Genomic DNA, 23,100 nt, shown 5'->3' with positions numbered 1-23,100 from the left:
TGTGTGAGAGAGAGAGGCGGGAGGGAGAGGGAGGTCTGCTGCTGTCTGAACTTGCAAGACAGCATGCTGATATGCTCTCAGCTCCCCAAAAACCCACTTTCTCTCCCCTATATACACACAACACACTCCCTGTCATACTCCATCCCACCCCACCCCATTTGAAAAACACATTGCAGTCATTTACATGCTGGGATAGCTGCCCATAATGCCCCACTCCCAATGCCGCTGCAAGTTCCGCAAATGTGGCCGCGCCAGTGCACCAGCAGCTGTCAGTGTGGACAGACTGCAACACTTTCCCTACTGCACTCTATGAAGGCAGCTTTAACTCATAGCGCTCTACATCTGCAAGTGTAGGCTAGTGGTGAGTATGGCTGTGTGTGTGAGTGTATTCACTGCTCACTGTGACCATTGCAGCTGTACTATAACTGCAAATGAAGTGGGCTATGTATTGAACAGTAAATCAAGAGATATATTCCAGAGGGAAAAGTTACTCATTTTTTTCAACAAATTTAGATCTGGTGAAAAGCATCAGAATAGCAGTTCTGAAAATGGAAGTCCTCTGTGCACAGAACAGGTACAACTTTAAGCTTCAGGCTTGCTTTTGAGGGACCACATGAAAGGGAGAGACATTAGATCAGTCTTCAATGTCTGTTCAGTCCTTGAATTTCTGCAACAACCGTCATCAAAAGTGCTAATTAGTGTCAGTGATTTATTTTATTTTTTTACTGAGGACATCGGTTCACTAGGAGGTGCAGTAAAACTATCATTTCATTACATGAAGACCACATCGATCGTCAGTTGGTAACAACCACTCAATCTAGACTACAACCTAGAGGTGCATATTTAATTTTTAAATATATTTTTTTTCAATCCATCTCACCCAAGCTTAGTATTTTGGGCATTGAAAAGGCAGCTGAAGGAAAGATAATCCTCTATGCAAACACTGAAGTGTACAGTTAAATCTTATAGTTCTTTCTCTTGGGCACCACACAATAAAATCTGTACTAGGCCTGACCTACAAGTAGATGCCTCCACTGGAAAAACAGCACTTCCTCTAAGGCGTCTCTTTTAGACTGAACAAGCTTTTAATCCACTATAGTTTAATAGACCTGCAATAGACCGCCAATGCTGGTCCAACAATCTACACCAGGAAAGGGACAGAACTGGGTAGGCCAACAGAACTGAGAGCATGCTGGGGAAAGGGGGGAGTACACTGAGCGGAGGAATAATAGAAGCCCCCTCTGGAGCAGGCATCCTGCTCTCAGAGAGTAGAGTGGTGGCATAGGGCCTCCACATGGATGGCCTTAGCCTCCTGTAGATCCCAAGGAATTCACAGAGGTTGGAGGCATGCCCTGTGGCCTGTTCTCCAGGGAGCCAACCCATCATCCTGATGGAATGATAGGCAAAAATCTCTCTGAGCAGAACCTCACTCTGACTGCTGTCCCATAGGTTTGCCTGGTCAAGCCCTGTACATTTGCTATCCCATACATCTTCAAGAAGAAGGCTCAAATTCTGATTGCGTTGCTCATGAGTAATCCTTTAGAAAGACTTCCCATAGACTCCAAAGGGATTACCTGAGTAGGGGAAGCAAATAAGATTTGGCTTCAAATTGCCCAGTAACTGGCTATGATTACTAAAAAAATCCAAGCAAAATCATCTCGTATGTTATATGAGAACAAACAAAAACAAAAACCTGAAAGCAAAAAACACATCTCCATATAAACTAGGACATATTTTAGAAATTGAGAATAAAAAGTTGCATGAGTTGATTTCTGCATAGTGAGACTTAATATATTTAGCTGCAAAAAAAAAAAAAGGATGGAGTGGGAGCCATACTTGTCTTTAAAAAATTATCAGGACCTGTTTTTACATCACGTAACATTTTGTGTTGAGATTTAAAGTTCTGCTTTTTCAAATGAGTCCATCCTTATAATTTTCTAAAAATGCAGTTATATATTCCTGACGGCACTTCTAATCGAATGTCTTTTAAGTTTGGTGCATTAACCAGGTTGGACTGAAATAGCAAAAGCTTTTTGATGAGAACCTGAACTGCAGATCAAATATACGTGAGTACTTACCCTAACTGTGCCTCTTTAGAGTACAGGTTCAGTTCTGTTTCCACTGAAAAGAATGGGAGTTTGGCTGCTGACTTTAATGGAATAAGAGTTGTGTCCTTAGTCATGTCTTTCCTACACACACACGCATCAGACTGCATTGTAGGCTTTACTCAGGATGACTCTCACTTACTTCCATTAAACTATACCGAATTAATCTAATATGGCTACCCTCTTTGAAAAATGGTATTCCTTGAGAATGCAAAAGGAATATTGACTGAGCCCCAAATATTTAAACATTTTGTAATCAATGGGAATTTTGCTTCAGTGATGACCAAAATATCACACTTTAAAGTTTTGGCTTGGGATGCCTGCCCCAGACGGGGGCGTCTATTATTCCTTATGCTGCCTAACCTTTGCAGAGTGTTCTCATCTGAAACACTGTGCTTTCTTTAATTTTTTACTAAAACTTAAAGATTATAATAGAATTTGGCATTTTTCATTAATATTTTAATCCTCTGAATATTTTCTGCTTTTGAAAACTACCCCTGGATTATTTCTCATAAGATACAATGAAAATTTTCTAAGGATTCTCCTTCAAGATGGGAAACGGAAGAATTTTTCCAGATTTTGCATATTTTTAAAAAATGGATGACTAAACAATGCTGCATTCCTTCCACACACAGGCATTCCTATTCACAGCACACAAGTAACTGGATGTGAGAGGGGTTTGCAGAATCGGACCCAGCTTTGTAAATGGTAATCATGATCAATATTTTCCTCCTTTGGGTTTCTCATAACTGTAAAGAGAAACTACTAACAAAGGCACTTTAACTTATAAAAGACTAATCCTAATGGTGTTGTAGCCTTTTAAAATTCTTACTAGGAAACTGACCCTGCTCCTGTTGAAGTCAGTAAGATCCCTGCCATTGACCAGCGTGAATAGGATTGATTTTACATTCCTTGCAATCTTCTTTTCAGGATCTTCTCTACTGCCATATTATGGGACAAGGATCTGATCCCACTTCTGTTGACGTCAGTGGGAAAAGGACTGGGCTCTAAACATGGGTATCATGATCTTATTGTTAATTGCAGTATTTTGGGACATCTTTCTTTGCTTAGCATTGTCAAACAGGAGCGATGAAATGATTAAAATCTGTTGTTTAGTGAACATTTGAAAGAGAAATGCAATTTGAAATATAAGTATTCAAAATAGGTTCCTATCCTATCCAGAAAGCCTTTTTTGCATTTGTGCTCAGTTCAAATGTAAAATAAGGCAACATATGGCAAGTTCTGCATCTTTGTAAGAGCTGACTCTGCGAGCACCTGATCCTGTGAGAGAATTAAGAGTAGCAGATTCCTACGGCTGTGTTTGGAAGTGACAGAAGCCTCTTTCCAAACATTAATAATAATACCTACTTCTTATATAGCACTTTTCATCAATAGCTGTGAGAGCACTTTACAAAAGAGGCCAGTATCATTATCCCCATTTTACAGATGGGGAAACTGAGGCACAGAAAGACATTGTGACTTGCTCAAGGTCACCCAGAAGGCCAGTGGACAGTGCCAGGAATAGAAAACAGAATTCCTGAATTCCTCTATGCACTAGACCACACTGCTTCCCTCATTAATATATGTACAGTATATACAATACATATATTCACAAATACAGTGCTACCTCAATACAACGATATAACGCCACCTGATATAACACGAATTTGGATATAACGCTGTAAAGCAGTGCTGGGGGGGGCTGCACACTCTGGTGGATCAAAGCAAGTTCAGTATAACATGGTTTCACCTATAATGCGGTAAGATTTTTTGGCTCCCAAGGACAGCGTTATATCAGGGTAGAGGTGTATGTGGATAATATACATATATAAGATGGAGATAGTTTCATTGCTATTGTTCTTTTGTTTTATACACTGTTATTCTGTTGATGACATAACTCGAGTTCATAAAAGCTGGGCAGTTTTTTCAGAGTATTCTTTTCCAGCGTATTTCAACTTTCTTTTGCTTCACAACTTATTTCTAAAGCAATTTGTCTTGAAACCAATGGCAGAAAAATGTGTTATACAGTGATTAACCTTTCATGGAATTTATCTTCACTCATGAGGGGATGCTTCATTTATGGAGTTATTCCTCCTTTCTCTGCTCATGGGGATAAATGCCATAAATAACATTACATCTGGTATAGATCTCAATACATCATCTCCCTGCTCATTTGAAAGATGCTCCACAGAAGGATACAATTTATACTGTATGTACATGAGGCTTTGGTTTTCTTTTCTTTTCTTTTTTTTTTAATATGATGACTACATCATTAGCTAGTGACTAAGCCACAAGTCCACACAGAAGTCTGATCCAGCTCTAACTGGAGCCCAAAGGACTTTTACCACTGACCTAAAGGAGAGCAAGATAGAGCCCAAGGTCTTAGTGAGGCCAAAAAAAAGAGTTTGTGTATAACACATAGAGGTGAGCTATTTTGTAAGATGTTCTGAAGGGCATTTTTCAAGTCAGCAGAGTCTGTGTGACTCTGTGTGACAGCAGCAGGATGAAGAATGAATGGGCCCAGTCCTGCACTCCTTGTGCTCTCAGGACTACCACTGCCATCAGTGGGAGTTTTGAGACAACCAAGAAGGCAAGATCAGTCCCAATTTATATTGTCGTTAGTTTGCACATATCCTGTGAATTACATCCTGCTAGTTATACAGATTTTGAGAAATATGAGAGTTCTATAATGCAAAGCCACGTGTTGTAAGGATGTCTAAAATTATAGCACATGCATATTGATGCTGGAAAGGTTTGGATCTAGTGCTACAACCGGAACCCAGTATTTTCCTCAACACGTGAAATTGACAGGTTATCAAAACACTTGTGATGTCACAAACTTTGTTTTCACTTTCTTACATTCCATCTTATTCCGTCATGTTCTCTTTATATTTCATTTTTCTATAAGCCTATTCTGTCCTTCTGAAAGGATCAAACAAAAAGAACTGGGTTGAAAACTGAGATCCAGCGTAAGCACAATCACTTTCCTGTATTAGAGGGAAAGAGAATTATGCTGACTAATCAACTTAATTTTTTGTTGACAAATGCAAGAAAATAAGTGACCAGCAGCAGTAGGGGAGGCCCAGTTAGTCCTTAACTAACAGGAAGTGCGCTTTCCATTGGACTTATTGCTGAATTATAGACTCTACAAATACAAGGAAAAAATGGAGAAAGTAATTACCTTTCATGGGTTTAGAGTGGAATTGCACCTTACCAGGGATAGGGTGTTCTGTTTACAATACTGAGCTCTTCCTTGCAGATAAAGACCTGTATAGAAACCAAATGGACTTAGTTCTCACTGCTGAGTAAGGTTTATAAAGAAATGGAACAGGCACCAGGCAGGGATCATGTCTTTCTAGGTGGGATGCCCTGTCAGGAGGCTGCATTGTTCAAGTACTTATACATGGTGCAGTCATCCCAAGCTTCTGAACAGAAATAATATTACTCCATGCTACGTGTATTTACCGTCTCGCCCCTCGCCTACTCTCTCCCTGGCGCTGAGTGACTGGGATCTTACAGGATTTACAAAGCTGACCCAAGGTGTTAAAAAGCTCTCCTCTCCCCTTGCCCTCCAGCTCTGGAGCACAAACGCTGACTTTGTCGCAGAGTAAATCACATTTGATCCCTTTCAGGTTTTAATCTGCCCGAGGAAGGGAGCAACACACAGGTTATTCCCGTGAGAAACCAGAACCGATGTTTAGAGTGTCAGCAGGTGTGTCTAACTTAACGCCTAATCCCCAGTAAACGGGACCGATGCTCTAGTAACCAGGCACTTACGACATATCAGTTACGAATAAAGGACAAGAAGGCTAGGGTGGGGCAGAGGGGGCTGCGGCGGCTGCACCTTGCGTCCTTGAGCGAACCGAGCCCGGGTAAGAAGTTCGGGGGGGGGGGGAGTCTCCGCTCCTGCCCCGCGCCCGGCAGCAGCCGGGCTGTTTGGCTTGCAAGGGAAAGGAAAGGTACAAGGCGGCTGCTTGCAGAAGGGACTGGGAGTCCTTGCTGCGATGCTGCAGTGGGTGTCTGTGCATCGGGGCAGCACTGGGCTAGTCTCTCCCCTCTGGGACTCCCTCTGTTCCCCCACGGCTCTCGGGGTGGCGGGGCTCAGCTGCAGGGCGCTCTGCCTCCCGCCCTCTCCGGCTCTCTGCTTGCGGCCGTGGCCAGGCTGGACACGGGCAGGACGATCTCTTTGGGGCTCTGCTGCTGCAGCCGCATGGACTCCTCATAGGTGGGCAAATACTTCACCTCTTCGTAGCTGGGCAGCTGCAGGAAGATCGGGGAGCCCACCGGCAGCAGCGGCGGCTCCTGCTCGCCCGGGTAGCGGCTGCTGCTGCCGCTGCTGCTGTCCAGCAGGGAGTCCTGCGAGGTGGCCGCCGTCACGTTGAGCAGGGAGCCGGGGGAGTCCTGGCGCTGCGGCCGGTTGTACCGGCGGGGGCTGGGGCAGATGATGCGCTGCAGAAAGTAGCCGATGGCGAAGAGCACCAGCAGGATGAGCAGCCCCGAGAGCTTGCGCACGAACCAGCCGACGTTGTCCAGGAAGGTGTGAAAAGGCAGCTTGCAGCACTTGATCTCCGTGTAGGTGACATTGCCATAGTCACAGCAGCTCTCCCGCTCGCCGCAGGTCAGCTCCCCGCAGCTCCAGGTGCCCTGGCAGGGCTGCCAGAGAAGAGCAGCCCCCAGCACCAACAGCCCCTCGGAGAGACACTGCAACATCCTCCCCCCCGCTAGCTCGCTCGCTCCCGCGCTGAGAGGGTGGCGCCCACTCACTTCGGGGGCCACCTGCCGCCTCCCATCGCCAGGGCTGGGCAGCAGCTGGCCAGGGGGCCCACCAGCCGTGGAGCCGCTGGCCGCCCCCTGGGGCCCAGGCCGTGCTGCTGCTCGGGGCGCTGGAGCGGTGTGCACGCCCCGCTGTCCTGCAGGAGAGCGGGGAGCAGAGCTGGCATGGTGCGCCGCGGAGCAGGAAGGGTTAACGGAGCGGGTCGGTTCGCATGTTCACTTTGCAGCACTTTAATCTTTATTAATCTCTCTGTCGTCCCGTTGCTCTGTCAAACAGACAGCGCTTGCTTTGTAGGTTTCTTGGCTTAAGTGATTGGATTTCCCCGTGACCGTTATTTAAATTTACTTGCTGCTGGGATTCACTTACCATATTTCTGGTTTTATTTCTGATTAAAAATTGATGCTAACCATTTAGCTGATGTTAATGGGCTTAATGCAACTCCTCTTCCATTAGGGAGTTTGGAGGCAGTGATTGACTGGCAGTGTTCCTGCACAGGCCAGCCAGGCTGGTGTCTTCTTTGGGGGGAAATAAATACCAGGGTCACAGTTTCTTTCTAGACCACAAGAGAAGCATATGATCCAGGCAACTATTTCTCTGGCATCCCTCAGGTTTCCCAGTCCAGGTCTATCCAAGGGGGTTTCACATAGGCAATACTCTGGAATAACAGAGCCTATGTAGGCAGAAATCAATTCATTTTGCCAGTAACATGTCAGATCACAAACATTTCTGTGACAGTAAATTGTAAGAGGCACAAGATTCTGATGGTGCCAAAAGAGCAAACAGACAGGCTGTTAAGGGTGAGAAGTCATATTCAAACACAAAACCCAAAGAGAACGTGGTAAATTAGCATCCAAGGGAGGGTGAGGTTGGTATCAAAAAGAGTTGGTGGTTCTAGTTGAGCAGTAGGGCTTGGTGATTAGTGGTGCTCAAAGAGAACGTGGTAAATTAGCATCCTAGGGAGGGTGAGGTTGGTATCAAAAAGAGTTGGTGGTTCTAGTTGAGCAGTAGGGCTTGGTGATCAGTGGTGCTCAGAGCCGGTAGCTTGACTTCAGTTAATAGAGTGGATGTTCAGCGTCTCTGACAAGTGGTGACCCCCTCTCTCTGTGGATTTATCTACAGTGGCAAACTACAGGGTGTTAGAACATGATTTAACTTAGACAATAGTAAATGTGGTTCAGTGCTCAGCAGAGATCTGGACATGTGGGGGCTTAGCATTGTGTCACCTAAGGTGGATCAGGATAAGCAACCAAATTTGATCCTTGTCTGTCCTGTCCGCTGTGTTAATTAATAGGTGTGTGTGATGGATTATTTCAATCCCAAGTAAAGTCTTTGGGGACCATATTCTATTAAATGTATGTATCGCTGTGGGCTAGAGAGTGTATGCAATTTCAGGGCAGTGGGAAGGGGTTTACCACAATTCCAGGTGAATCACTTAGGTTGTGAACACTGGCAGAGAGGTCCCACCCACCCCTATGGGGAAGCTTGCAAATACTGGTTCAAACTTGGTTTTCAGAAACCAACAGACGCAGAAAGGCTTTTGGCATAAAAAGCTGCATTTAAACTGATGCAGGGCTTTTTCCTGACCCAGCAAACACGCTGGATCTTCTGTCCAAGGGCCTTGCAGAAGGGCTGGAAAGACTTTGCCCTACTAGATCCTGGAAGACGGATGGTTGATTTCTGCAAAGTTTTTAGTATGTTTATGGGAACTTCTCTTGTTTTTATATGCCTTTGTCTGTAATGCATTTACCTTAAGAATAAATCTGCCTGCTTAGAAAGAGCTGTGTCGTAACTTGCAGCAGCTGACAATACACTGTTCATAGCCCTCAGAAGGAAAAAGTAAAGCACAGGCCCTGGCCTGTAGGCAGACTGACTTGCTGGGGATATAGGTGTGTAAGGCAGGGAGCTGAGCATCCTTGAAACCCCAGCAGCAGGGAGAGAGACATGGGTTTCCTTTAAGGCTGGGACCTGGAAGCTACAGTGCACACACCAGTGCTTAAAATGTGTGTATGGGGCAGATTTGCAAGGGGTCACAGCCCTGGAATTTTTTTTAAAATCAAACTAGGTCATTGAGGGGCACTCTTTAAGCACGGCCTTGGCCAAGTCACTGCTCTCAGATTACAATAGTCCCGCCCCACCCCCATTCTTTTCAGACCACTTTAAGACTGAGGCACATACTGCGCTCTAGCAGTTCCAGGCCCTGAGCTTATTTAGAGAGTTGGCCTTGGAAATTTCTTTGCAATGTTGGCAGCTCTGCTCCAGTCACTACCTCCTCCAGCTGACGAGGGTGAGCTGAATATTGCCACCAATGCACCTGAAATGAAAGAGGGAGGAGAACCCCTGCCCCAATGCAGGCAAGCACTGCACAGAGTTATGGCAGGGTGGTGCTCTGAGAAGGAAATAAAGCCCATTTGGACAGAGAGCAGCAGCAGCCTGTTCCAGAACAGTGAGTGGTGCTGCTCTTGTTTTTACTTGCACTTCCATTCATGAAAAAAATGCTCAGTCCAAAGTGCTTCACCGCTTCTGACTAAGAGCCTGCTCTTGTTCCCAAGGACATCACTGGCAAAACTGTAACTGGGGAAGGGTCAGGCCCTAGTCCTTTCCAAGCTGAAGTAGAAGAAAAATGTTCTTAACTTCTTACCAGTGGAGGAGTGGGAGGAACCCAGACGTGGTGGAGTTGAGAGGAGGTAAGAGTGTGTGTTAGCCAACAGAGCAGAGATATTTTAATTGTTTTTTAATGACTTTTTAGAAAACATTTTGGAGCTAAGGGCCTTTCCTTAAATCACAAAAAAACCAACAATCCGTAAGACATGTTCACTGTACATTTGTAACAGTGTCTGATACATTCTGAGTGAGATTTTGAGCTGTAAAAGTTCTGCAGCTCTCCTGGAGAGTGTCATGCTATTCATCCTCTGTGTTCTTTAGGTATGACTTTCCCCTAGCCCTGATCCTGAATTCTTTGTTCAGGAAAACGCCCACTGAAGTCAATGAAAATTTTGCCTGAATAATGAGTTCGGTATTGGGTCCTAAGCGTGCTAGGAATGGCATGGCTACTATCTGTGAGGTACCTGCTTCCAGCAGCCTGCAGGAGGAGTCTGAGTATGGCTGCGCATAGATGAAAAGGTTGGAAAGGTGGAAGAGCATTGAGTAAACTTCAAGATAAACTTCTGAAGTTTGACTAATATGGGGTCCCTTTGCAAACATGTAAACAGGAATAAGGAAAAAAACCTCATGCTCTAGCATAGAAATAAAATGAGATTCTTTGAGAGGTATTGCCTGATATATAATCCTGATGGCTATGTTCCTACTGGCTAATCCATCTCTTGCTAAAGCTTGTAGGAGCTTTTTGCATTTATTTTAATGAGTGCAGGGTTGGGGCCTCAATTCCAGAAAACATCCCTGTTCAGCGAAGCACTTAAGCCTGTGCTTCTCTTTAAGTCAAGGTCAACGAGGTTCAGACGTGTTTTAAAGTTAAGCACATGCTAAATGTTTTGCTGAATAGTGATGGACTTAAGTGGGTGCTTAGGTACTTTCCTGAATCAGGATATGATCCTTTCTCTGGTGTGTTATTGTGATACATTTGACTTCCCTTCATTGCTGTTATTTTTTAAATCTTAGGCACTTTGGACTTCCCATACTTAGAGGCCTGCGCAGATACAAAAGTTGTATCTGCATCCAATCCGCAAACATGGTCCGTGGATATAAATCAGATATAAGGTGGATATCCGCAGATTTGCAGGACTTTCCCCATACCAACAGACCCATGGTGGAGCGTTGTCTGGGCCAGTGTCTGGTCTCTGATAGTGGCTGATACTAGACCCACAGAGGAAGTAAAATAAAAAATCTATAATGCACTTTTCCAGTTGTTTAGTAGGACACTGTAGGTGAAGGTGGGAAGATTTATTTCTTCCTTACCCCAGTTGAGGCTCAGTTTAACCCCTGGAACACGAGAATTGAAAATTCTTGTTATGTTTCTTTTAGAGACTGTAATTGTAGATGCTGTGAAGGCAGTGACACTGCTTTGTAATAATTTGTGACTACTGTCTGTGACTGGGTTAGTGGTTAGTGGGATAGTTACTGTATGGCTATCCTGGATTATTGCAATGTTTATTGTAGGCATATATTGGTTTAGTTTAATTGTAGTGCTGTGGAGAAGCCAACAGGAAGCTGCAGGTGAGCGACCTCCCAGTAGCAGATCGGGCACGGCTCATTAAGAAGCAATGCTTGAACTATTAAGTTGTGAGGATGCCAGGCTGAGATACCAGACTTGTTTTGTCTCACTGGAAACCCATAAATCAAACGGACTGTAAACAATTAAAGGACTGGGAGCAGGGACAGTTCTCAGGGAGCTGTTCAGGGGGAAACAGACTTGCTCAGAAACAGACCCAGATGGCCTATTGAAAGTCTTTAGGCCATCCTAAGCTTCCAGAGAGATGGTAACCTTTAGGGAAGACAGATATGGGTGCAATATGTTTATTGTTTTAAAATTCTTTTTCTCTTATGTTCTGCTGTGTTCCTACTGTTAAGATTAAACAAAACTGTGCTTCAAGAAGGCTGTTTGTGGTCACTGTGTTCACCATGAAGAACCACAAAGGGAAGAACCACAGATGGTGAACCCAGTTAGGTCTGCTAGGTGAGCACAGTTGAATCACAGGCTGCTGCAGCCCAGGACTTGGTCTAAGAGGGGAGAATCGTTGGTTTCCACTCCAGAAAAGGTAAGAGCATGCGGCCTAACACTTGGGGGGAGGGGTGGAATGTACTCAGAGATCGAAGGTGCAAATAGCCCTGTAACCATGATGGATGCTATCTTTATTCATAAGTATCTAAGTCTTAACAAAAAAAAATTCTTGCTAAACTATTAGTCTGAATGTCATCTGGTGGCAGAGCAAATAATGAACTTTTCTTTTATCTAGTTTTAATTTTTTTTTAAATATATCTCCTCACGTTCTTTCATGGCCTGCTAGGTTCCATTGACCAAAAGCAACAGGATCTTGTCCTTCCTTCCAAATCAAATCATCCTAACCTTCCTAATATGGCCTTGTGATGGGGTGTACAAAGCCTACCCAGATAGGAAGGGGTTAAGGAGTTGCTGTGGGTGTGTCAGGTTGGTCAGCAGGGCCGGCTCTAGCAATTTTGCTGCCCCAAGCACGGCGGCACGCCGCGGGGGGCGCTCTGCTGCTCGCTGGTCCCATGGCTCCGGTGGACCTGCCGCAGGCATGCCTGCGGATGCTCCACCGGAGCCGCGGGACCAGCGGACCCTCCGCAGGCACGCCTGCGGGAGGTCCACCGGAGCCGCTTGCCGCCCTCCTGGCAACCGGCAGAGCGCCCCCCGCAGCATGCCGCCCCAAGCACGCGCTTGGCGCGCTGGGGCCTGGAGCCGGCCCTGTCGGTCAGGATGGGAGGAAGAGTTCAAAAGAGAAGAAGCCCAGCTCAGTAGGAGGTAGCTCGGGAGGAAGATTGACTTTTAGTCCCCTCAGCTCCTGTAGTAAGAGACCTGAATCATCTCCCTTGCCTACAGACTGGCTGAGCACCCTGAGGCGGGCAGGACTATAAGCAATCTCCTGAAGACACTTTCTGGTGCTTGACCACAGGATACTGACCCAGAATGAGGCTTACCCAAGGCCCCCTGATGCAAGAGAGGCTGATGACTCATTTAGGACTGGTCAGTTGTTCTTTTTTATATCTTCTTCTTTGTTTTGTTTCCTTGGAATGCTGGGAGGGGCAATCTCCCGAGGAGCTCAGCAGCAGTGCTGAGTTTCCATCCCTGCACCAGTGATTCTGATGGCCCCAAGCTGGATGACCAGCACCTGAGTGAGTACATGACCATGTCACAGCCCCAGGGATGCTGCAGAGGGACTAGGCCCTTGACAGGACTTATATATAAGATCCTCCCCCCCATCTCTGATAACTTTTTATGTTGATCTTAGCTAATACAATTCCATTAACCTTTATTTTGCTAGCTTGAGTAGACATTGCTGCAAGTTAAAACTGGTAAAGGTACAGCAGTTCTCATAGTATTTTCAAGGAAATGGAGTATTGCAGTCCATGTTTGTAATGATGGCTGTTGAAAGATAGATGCTTTCCAGGCAGTAAATACTTTACAACTCCTATCTTATTTACCAAAGTCCTAAATACAGCCAGCAATGTAAACTATGCGTGTATTACAGGGAATTTAGGATTTCTAGGCAACTTCTTTGCCCTCTGTGGGGTAACTTCTTCCTCTGCTGCTAGGGGATACAGAACCCCTTCCACTAGGGAAGTGGTGCTAGACATCTGCACACAACTTGAAGAGTCTAGGATTATATCCATCTCCTATTACTATGCCAATAATGTGATATTTCTCTCTGGAGTGCATCAGTATAGCAGATGCATAGTCTAGCTAGCTTGAAGTTATAGGAATCATCTCTGAGTCTCTCTTCGATAGCTTTGGTGTGTTGCCAAAAGAATTATATATATAGCCATGGGCTGCATACCAGACATATGGGGCCAAATTCATCCCAGATGTAACTCAGTAGAAATCACTAGTTCCATCAGACCCGCCTTTGGCACATCAAATTAATTTCAACTCTTTGCAGTATCAGATATTGACAGGTGTGATCTGATGCCTCAAAGATTATATGCAATGAGGAGTAATCAAAAGACCTATGCTGATGATGTAATAGGACAATTGGTACTTTTAAACTGAATGGTGGGTTTTGTACCTATTGTTCAGCTTTTTTGAAAACAAGTCAGACAAAACAGTCTGATCCTAGGCTCACCTCTGCAAATGAAAATTCTGTCCCTGTGATTTACAGTGTGTGGATGAAGTGTTGAGCCTACATAGAGCCCCAAAGAAAGAAATGGGGCTCTACACAGGCACAGCAGTTTTGTCATGCATTATAAACTGCAGGACTAGAACCTACTCTATTGCTTTATTTGGATATGCTATCCAGCAATAAAAGCTGACCCTTCTCTGTGTTGCTTACTGATTGTTATCAGCTTAATTGCAAAATTCCTGAGGCAACTGACTCAGTAAAGTGTAGGCTGTTCTGGTGAAGGAAAAAATTACCAATATGAAACATGACAAAAAATTACCAATACTGTTCAGTTTGGTTTCCCCTTTTTTTAATTATGTCAAATTTGATACACAGGCAACTAAACAACCTATGTTACTGTCATTTATACTCCACCGGTTTCCTTTGTTTGTCCTGGTTACTTGTACTCTACTGCTTACTTTCTTCGTCCAGGTTACTGATTTCACTGTAGATTTTCTGTAACTGATACTCCTGTTTTCATCTCTGTGTGTTTAAATGATCATATGTCAGTCATATCTGTTTAGCTTTCTGAGACTCTCAGGAACAAAAATGGTAAGAAAAGAGTCTCAACAGCAATACTTCATGGTTCAGTATGTCTATAAAATACAAATGGAAAGCTTGCTCCTGGCAAGAAATGATGGGAAGAGATGAAAACTGTTGCCTGGTTTTGGGTGAGCTAATCATCATTGTATATCTGTACATGTGCTGCTACAGTAACTGTGTGTTCTCCTTCACAACCTCCAGTTATTTGAATGATGTTTAAATATTTGAAGATAATTTATTGCTGCTAAAAGGTACTAGATCAAGAACTCTGTATGATGTGCTTGATTCACAAACCAGAAATGGCATAGACAATGGTAGCGAGCTTCTCCACACTGCTCTGTCTACAAGCCTCAGTCCTATTCTGGAGGAGCTGCTTTTTATAAGGAAAGGTTAGATCAAACCTTGGCCTCTGTGTTAGAACAGAATGGCAGTTGTGATGGATGTTTGTTCACTAGAAACCAGACTAAGACCACCAACTCACTTCACATAGACCATCGAACTGCCTTCAGATGGCAATGACTTTTGCCCGCAACTGACCCTGGACAGGTTTGAGCTGCTAAGCGAAAACTGGAAGGCTCTCTCCTCCATTTAAGAGACCCCTGAGCCTGCCAATCCCAATGAACAGAAGTATTTTTGTTGTGGGTCTGAATATCATGCCTGGCTGCTTACTCTGTTCCTGTTTCATTTTATTGAGCTGAAGTTACCACACGGTGATACTTGAGCCTTGAGTTTCATTCATGCAGTTCCTTCATCAACAGAGTCTAGCAGTTTGGAATCCCAGTGACGACTGAGGTATGTCCCACCTGTCTGCATTTGGAATGTTTGAGTGAATGATTAACACTGGGCATAACTACATTATCGCTGACACTTTATTAACTTATAAACTAATGCCATTGAAACCTACCATGCTGGCCATTGTAGGATGTGCTAGTTTCCTTTAGTAGAGCTGTGATTCTTCTTGGCCTCCCGTTGTCAGGTGTGGATAGTTGATCGTTGGCATTGAAATTAATACGTACAGCGGGTTACTGTTTCTAATGTTTAACTTGTACGTTCAACATGGGGAGGACAGACAGGGAAGGATTTTGTCCACATTTATATGTGTCTTTCACATGTATATACATAGTCAACTCCATCTTAGCCATATCTGTACTGTACTGGTGCAAATTAATTTCTTCTCTGAATAATGTGTACAGTGTGCACTATGACTCAGACAGTGTATATAAAAAGCCTTGGCAAAAACATCATTACACCCATGCTGACATTTATCAATTAATATTTGTATTTAATTCTGCTCAGACTCCTTTGAACTAAGTCAAATAATTAATGCTGGAAAATATTACTGAACCTAACCATTTAAAGTCAGAAGTCTCAAGGAAGTAGAAAGGAAATACCAAGAAATTGTCTGGTAATAAGACATCTGTTTACACTCCATTACTGGAAATTAAAAATAAGCATTTATCAGCAATACTTTTTTGAGAATGACAAAAAAGGCGTATCTCTGCCTGTATATTAAGGCTGACAGCAGTGAAGTGAAACGCTAATTGTTTTTCAGAGATGTCACCACTCCATTAGATTTATAATTTATCTTACTGCCTTAGCACAGAGATCAGTAAGAGTGAAGTTCTGAAGGTTTTCTATTTCAGTGTACTGGAAGTGTTCCTTAAATGTGGTATCCTAGAGCGAGGCGCACAAACTGTGGCCCATCAGGCATATATTGATGGGCTGCAGGTAGCTGGCTACTTGCCTGGGGCTGTCTCTCCAGCTCCTGAATCTCATTCAAAGAAACTGATAAGACATGTATACTTCCCTGATATTATCCTTCCATGTAAGCAATGGCTGTGGTTGCTATAGGGATGTTTGATTGCCAGTGGGAGAGGAGGTCTGTTCAAACACGAGTGAGAGGGAAAGTGTCCTGGAGACAATCTCTCTTTCTCTCTGCTAAGATGTTTAAGAACCCCTGTCCTACAGCATAACAAAACATTCAGGTCAAGATTGTGCCTACAGATGAGTGGGTGGGTAACAGGGGAGAGAGAAGGCAACAGGAGCCTTCCCTTGCCTACAGCTATGCAGAGGAGTCAGGCACAATCTCAGTCCATGTGCTCCCAGCATACATGGATCGAGGGAGTGCAACACAGACATTGGCACTAGAAACCTAATCAGGAGTAGGGATAGGCAAAGTTAGGGTCATGGCTTCATCCCCTTCCTTCAGTGAATAGCAGAGCTGGGCTGGCATGCAGAGAGGGAACACACTGTACCCTGTAAAAGGGTGTTGCAGCCTTCTCTGCAGTACCTGCCCTAGTGCTCCTGGAGGCATTGTGTCTGCCTCAGGCACAAAGCCTCCAGGAGCTGCTGCCAGTGCATAGTCATCGCCTCACCAGCTCAGACTGGAGCTTCAAGCCACAAGCCAACTCCTAGAGTATAAAGGAACCATGAGTAATTTATAAGGTTCAGATCTTACCCAACAAATGTGATGCTTTTCTCGATACAATTCCATTAGTGGTTGAAGGCAATGATGTTAAGGGCCCAATCCTGAAAAGCCTTGCCCAGTGGAAATTGTGCCTACTTATGATAGGGCTGAATGTAGTGAATTTATTCAAGGGCATTAAAAAACTTTATTAATTTCTATTGCGAGCACCACGAGAACCAAAGCTTTCAAAGCATATTGGGTTCCATTGTGCTAGGTGCTGCACAAACACTGCTACAGTTAACTGCAAGCTGCTATTCAGATCATGTATTTATACTTTATATTATGGGGAGTTACTTTTTACTTTATTTACCGTGGCTCAATCCTGCTCCCATTGAAGTCAAAGATTTTTTTTCTTTTGAAATCAATGGGAGCAGCTTGGTCTCAGCTGTATACATATACATCTTTATTATATACCAGGCATCTCTTTCAACAATATATATATATTGTTGGAAAAAGATGCCTGGTTTCATTTCTACCAACATTGCTCAGCAGTGGATGGAAATCTGGATGGAAATCAGTTTTCATGTTATTGATGTGATGTTTAAGAAATTCAGTATCATATATGCTGTTCAGCTCTAACTGAACAATTAGAGAGCAAGCCATATATGGGACCAGGAGAAGAGAACGGTACATTTATAACTGAAGGTAGAAGAAAAGGTACTGAGCACTTTTCTGGGAGCACATATTTGGAATATGAAACACCATATTGTTGAGAGGGAGAGAGAGAGAGAGAGAGAGAGAGAGGTTCACTTATTATTACAACATTTCAAAATTACAGCCAGCAAATTGCATATATTTATTCATTGACAACCATGCTCATTATGTTAAAAATAATACTTAGCACTTAACATTATCAACGTTCTTTGTAAAGAATTACTATTTAATCCTTACCACATCACTGTGTGGTATAGCAGGTAAGTAATTATAACCATTTTATAAGGAAGAAGGGAATGTGCAAGACCAGATAGTAAGGCAGTGACAGAACCAGGATTAGAACTCAGCAGGATCTGGCGCTCAGCCCTTAGCCCAATCAACTAGACCACACTAATCTCATCAGATATGCAGCTTGTTTACATGAGAGTTCCAAGGAGAAAGCATTTGCCGCAGACTTCTGGGGTAACTGATGCAATATTTCATGTAAAATATAATTGAAAGTAAACATTAATGAGCAATGCTAAACCTTCCTATCTATCGAGTAATAAAATATAATATTGAAACAACATTTCTGATAAACTATATAACCATAATCATAGTATTATAAAATATTAAAGCCTGTTAATTGGTCATTAAAATTAACTTTTGGCAAACTCTCCAGAGTGTACCAAATGTACCGTGTTCTGTGTTTACAATTACAATATTTCAAAATGTGGTCTTTAGAGATAGTTTTGAATCAACACTAAGCCCTGATACTTAAAAGGAGGAATAGATGGGTTGGAATAAACAGGAGAATGTGATAAGAATGGCAAATCTGAATCAGACGCACAGAGAAAATTTTAAACCAATTTTAAGAACAGCCATACTAGGTCAGACCAAAGGTCCATCTAGCCCAGTATCCTGTCTTCCACAGTGGCCAGTGCCAGGTGCCCCAGGGGGAATATACAGAACATGTAATCAAGTGATCCATCCCATGTTGCCCATTCCCAGCTTCTGGCAAATAGAGGCTAGGGACACCATCCCTGCCCGTCCTGGCTAATAGCCATTGATGGACCTATCCTCCATGAATTTATCTAGTTCTTTTTTGAACAGTAAAAGATTTCCATAATGATCTTCCTTAGTCCCATAATGACTGGTAGAATTCCCTAAAAAAATAAGACTCAAAGTGAGACACCATTTTTACATTTACATTTAATAAAGCAACAAGTTAATACTAATCTAAAGGGCTAAGAGAGCAGCCCTTATTAGTCCAATCATCTAGATACCCAACTCTCGTTAGTGCACTGATAAGGACCACTGTATCTGCCTAATAGCTCTCCTAAGCCTTGAGCGAAGTTCTGCAATCACATCCACGCAGTCAATGCACTTACTTCACATTTACACCAGTATTAATGTGAACAGAATTTGTCCCTGATTTTACTGAGTGTAAAAATTGCAATGGACATTGGATCTTTGAAAACCTTACTTTCAAGTCACTGTGCCACTGAATGAACTAAAGGACTGTGAGTCAGCCCTTTAAAACAATGGGTCAGAGTGTGGCAGGAGGCTTATAATTAGGGCTGGTACTTTGGGTATCAGTTTCACTCTCTAATTTGGGTCCTTTGTCCCAACTGCTAATCTCTGACTGATAGTAATAATATGAATTTAATCTATGCCTGGAGAAAACTCATGTGCTAAGGAAAGTGTGAGGGAAGAGAGACAAAGGCACTAGAATTCCTTGGCCACTTAGTGTGAGACTCTATTATTAGGGCCTTAGTTGCGTGATGACCCTGTGTGAAGTTAGTGCATAAGTACTATTGATGGATCAGATCCATACTCTAAAAACTGATACAGTTATTCCCATTTACCATTTGGAGTGGCTGGCTGTCTCAGGCACTTTTCTGCAATTGTGCTTGGTTTTGAACATAACCTGGTCTGGAATTAGATGACTCAAGTCCAGTTTCAGTTGAAATAATAATAATAATGATGATAAATAATAAAACTTTTGACTGACAAACTCAGAAACATTTTAATTTGAAAAGCATAGATTTGATTTTTCACTTGAGAAGAAATTTTTTCATTATTTTACTCATTTTTTAAATGAGTTTCAACTTCCATTTCCCTAAATACTCCCCTGTTTGTAGTGATAATTAATGAAGAACATAAGAACGGCCGCACCAGGTCAGACCAAAGGTCCATCTAGCCCAGTATCTGTCTACCGACAGTGGCCAGTGCCAGGTGCCCCAGAGGGAGTGTACCTAACAGGCAATGATCAAGTGATCTCTCTCCTGCCATCCATCTCCATCCCCTGACAAACAGGCTAGGGACACCATTCTTTACCCATCCTGGCTAATAGCCATTTATGGACTTAGCCACCATGAATTTATCCAGTTCCCTTTTAAACATTGTTATAGTCCTAGCCTTCACAACCTCCTCAGGTAAGGAGTTCCACAAGTTGACTGTGTGCTGCGTGAAGAACTTCCTTTTATTTGTTTTAAACCTGCTGCCTATTAATTTCATTTGGTGACCCCTAGTTCTTGTATTATGGGAATAAGTAAATAACTTTTCCTTATCCACTTTCTCCACATCACTCATCATTTTATATACCTCTATCATATCTCCCCTTAGTCTCCTCTTTTCCAAGCTGAAGAGGCCTAGCCTCTTTAATCTTTCCTCGTATGGGACCTCTCCAAACCCCTAATCATTTTAGTTGCCCTTTTCTGAACCTTTTCTAGTGCTAGAATATCTTTTTTTGAGGTGAGGAGACCACATCTGTACACAGTATTCAAGATGTGGGCGTACCATGGATTTATATAAGGGCAATAATATATTCTCAGTCTTATTCTCTATTCCCTTTTTAATGATTCCTAACATCCTGTTTGCTTTTTTGACTGCCTCTGCACACTGCATGGACATCTTCAGAGAACTATCCACGATGGCTCCAAGATCTTTTTCCTGACTCGTAGCTAAATTAGCCCCCATCATATTGTATGTCTAGTTGGGGTTATTTTTTCCAATGTGCATTACTTTACATTTATCCACTTTAAATTTCATTTGCCATTTTGTTGCCCAATCACTTAGTTTTGTGAGATCTTTTTAAAGTTCTTCACAATCTGCTTTGGTCTTAACTATCTTGAGTAGTTTAGTATCATCTGCAAACTTTGCCACCTCACTGTTTACCCCTTTCTCCAGATCATTTATGAATAAATTGAATAGAATTGGTCCTAGGACTGACCCTTGGGGAACACCACTAGTTACCCCTCTCCATTCTGAGAATTTACCATTAATTTATACCCTTTGTTCCCTGTCTTTTTACCAGTTCTCAGTCCATCAAAGGACCTTCCCTTTTATCCCATGATAATTTACGTAAGAACTTTTGGTGAGGGACCTTGTCAAAGGCTTTCTGGAAATCTAAGTACATTATGTCCACTGGATCCCCCTTGTCCACATGTTTGTTGACCCCTTTAAAGAACTCTAATAGATTAGTAAGGCACGATTCCCCTTTACAGAAACCATGTTGACTATTTCTCAACAGTTTGTCTTTCTATGTGCTGGTGAAAATTTTCAAAAAAATCTTTTTCCATCAAAAAATGCAGCTTTGCTGATACCAAAATGTTTCACAATTTTTTGCCAATTTCACATTGTTTGTGCTTTAAAAAAAAAAGGAAATATGTTTCATTTTGATATTTTTGAAATTAAACTTTATTTTTTGGGTCAAAATGATTTCAATAGAAATTTATTCAATTTTTTTTATTTTTAATGAAAAAATATAAAAAATAGTGTGAAATCAAAATGAAATGAAATGTTTTGTTTTGGGTTGAGCTTTATGTTTGACCTAAAATGATTTGTTTGTTTCTTTATTTTTTTACTTTTTGATCTGCCAAAAATTGAAACATGAAAATGTTTTCAGGTTGATCTAAAACTTTTTTTTTTTCAGAACTGAAAGATCCATTATTTGCACAACTCTAATAATTAATCTTTTCATTTCTACCAAAGAACAAGTATTGTTAAACTAAGATTATGCTTTTTTTCTGTTAGAAAAATTGTCATAAGCAATGATTAATTGTGCTGAGAGTGCACAGCAAAATATCAAAGTAGTGCAAACATTCAGAAGGTCAATGCTAAATAACCATGTAACAGGTTGGCAGTGTTTGTCTGAATATCTCACCCTCCTAGGAGGTGCTGATTCTGTGGGAAAATGTAAAGTCAATTTTGCTGACTCACTCTTGCAGGTGTCTTGATACTCTGATCTGGATATAATGGAAGTAGAAGTGGTGCCCGCTCCCCCACCCCAAAAGGACATAAAGTGTGGACTGAGAGCAGTCCTTGGAGAAGAACTCTGTGACCAGCCAAATCTGGAGAAATGGATTGGTCCGGATTTTGTGTTCCTTTTGTGAATAAGGCGAAACCCTAGTTAGTATCCACAGCAATTTGAGTGAATGTTTAGTGTGCGGGAGAGCCACCTCTTTGAAACCAAACAATACATGTTTGAGAATTGAACCTTGATTTGGTGTGCACATATATCAAAACCAACTGGAAAACATCAGGTTTAAACCTTGCAGTTTAGCATGCAGAGATCTGTTAAACAGGCCAGACTAAAACCAGTTAGTTACATCTATATTAAAGCTGAAAATCAACTGTTTTAAACCTTCATAAATAATGATCCATAACACTGAAAGCTTTTTGCAAATCAATAGAAGTGGCTATCAGAGTATGACAAGCATCCTCAATAAATATCAATAAATTCTGAAAACTGTATTCTGTTCAGATCAAAACCCAGCTGTCTTGTTTCAGGAGACCATGACTATTTAACTATTGGAGTATTTATATGCATCTATCATTCTTGCAAGTGTTTTTGACAGGTGAGATAATACAACAGAGCAAACATTTATATGAGCAGCAATAGAGGGGCAGTACAAGAAACATAGTCATTACTTTTCCCGTTGATCAAGAAAGATTAATGATACCACAAATAGTCAGGGACATAATTGTAGACATTAGGGATTTAATCAGTTATCCTGATTGTCAGGATGCCTTATATAACAGCCATTTAATTTCTGTTATACATACACACATCTAAATTAAATAATAATTAATTGCCTGCAAGACTTCACACTTTGTCCTGTGACTATCTTAGAACTCACAAGCTAAGCAGGGTTGATCCTGGTCAATGCCTGAAAGGAAGATATCCAGGCAATGCCTACAGGTAGCTGCTGCAGGATATGTAAAAAAAGTACTAAACGACCCAGTAGAATTAATGTATTAAAGTAATTGTATAGTAGCTCAAAATGGCATTCAACATGGGGTTTTGTCTATACTAGGACTTCCCTGGTGCCATCTAGCACAGCATCCTTGGAAATTGTTTTTCTGAAATTCTCTAGTGTAGACATGGGTTTAGTGGTGGCTGGGATGATTTAACAGAGTAGCTGGGTTGTTCTGCTGCCCCATCCTTTTAGCTAAATGAGAGAGGTCTATCTGAGCTGTGCTGACTCGCTCTGGGTGATACATTTTATTAATCCATCCTGAATACAAAGGAAGGTGGGAGTGCTGTCTGCGAAGAAAAATCTAGGGTTGAATAATACTGAGGGACAAGTTCTAGGAATAGCCAAGCCTGGAATTTGTTTGTTTTGTGTTCACTTGTTAATAAAACCAAATCCCAGGAAGGGAAGAGTTTTGGACCTATACAGCATGTGCTGGCTGTTTTAAAGCAATGCGAGAATGTCAGTGCCTCACAAACGGGAATGCATCACATTGTCTGCACATAGCTATTCTATGCTAAAACATCAT

The 23,100-nt window shown here is 42.4% G+C and overlaps 1 protein-coding gene across 1 annotated transcript; it reads right to left on the bottom strand.

The window, feature by feature from the left end:
* Positions 1-6,010: 6,010 nt before the first annotated feature.
* C8H3orf80 (chromosome 8 C3orf80 homolog) lies at positions 6,011-6,815 on the bottom strand. Its single transcript, XM_050966177.1, has one exon. It carries the CDS (start codon positions 6,813-6,815, stop codon positions 6,207-6,209), a length of 609 nt encoding a protein of 202 aa, XP_050822134.1. The 3' UTR covers positions 6,011-6,206.
* Between the last annotated feature and the right edge of the window lie 16,285 nt (positions 6,816-23,100).

This window comes from Gopherus flavomarginatus, chromosome 8 (assembly GCF_025201925.1).
Source record: "Gopherus flavomarginatus isolate rGopFla2 chromosome 8, rGopFla2.mat.asm, whole genome shotgun sequence".
Classification (NCBI taxonomy): Eukaryota; Metazoa; Chordata; order Testudines; family Testudinidae; genus Gopherus; species Gopherus flavomarginatus.
This window is presented reverse-complemented; position numbering and strand designations above follow the sequence as displayed.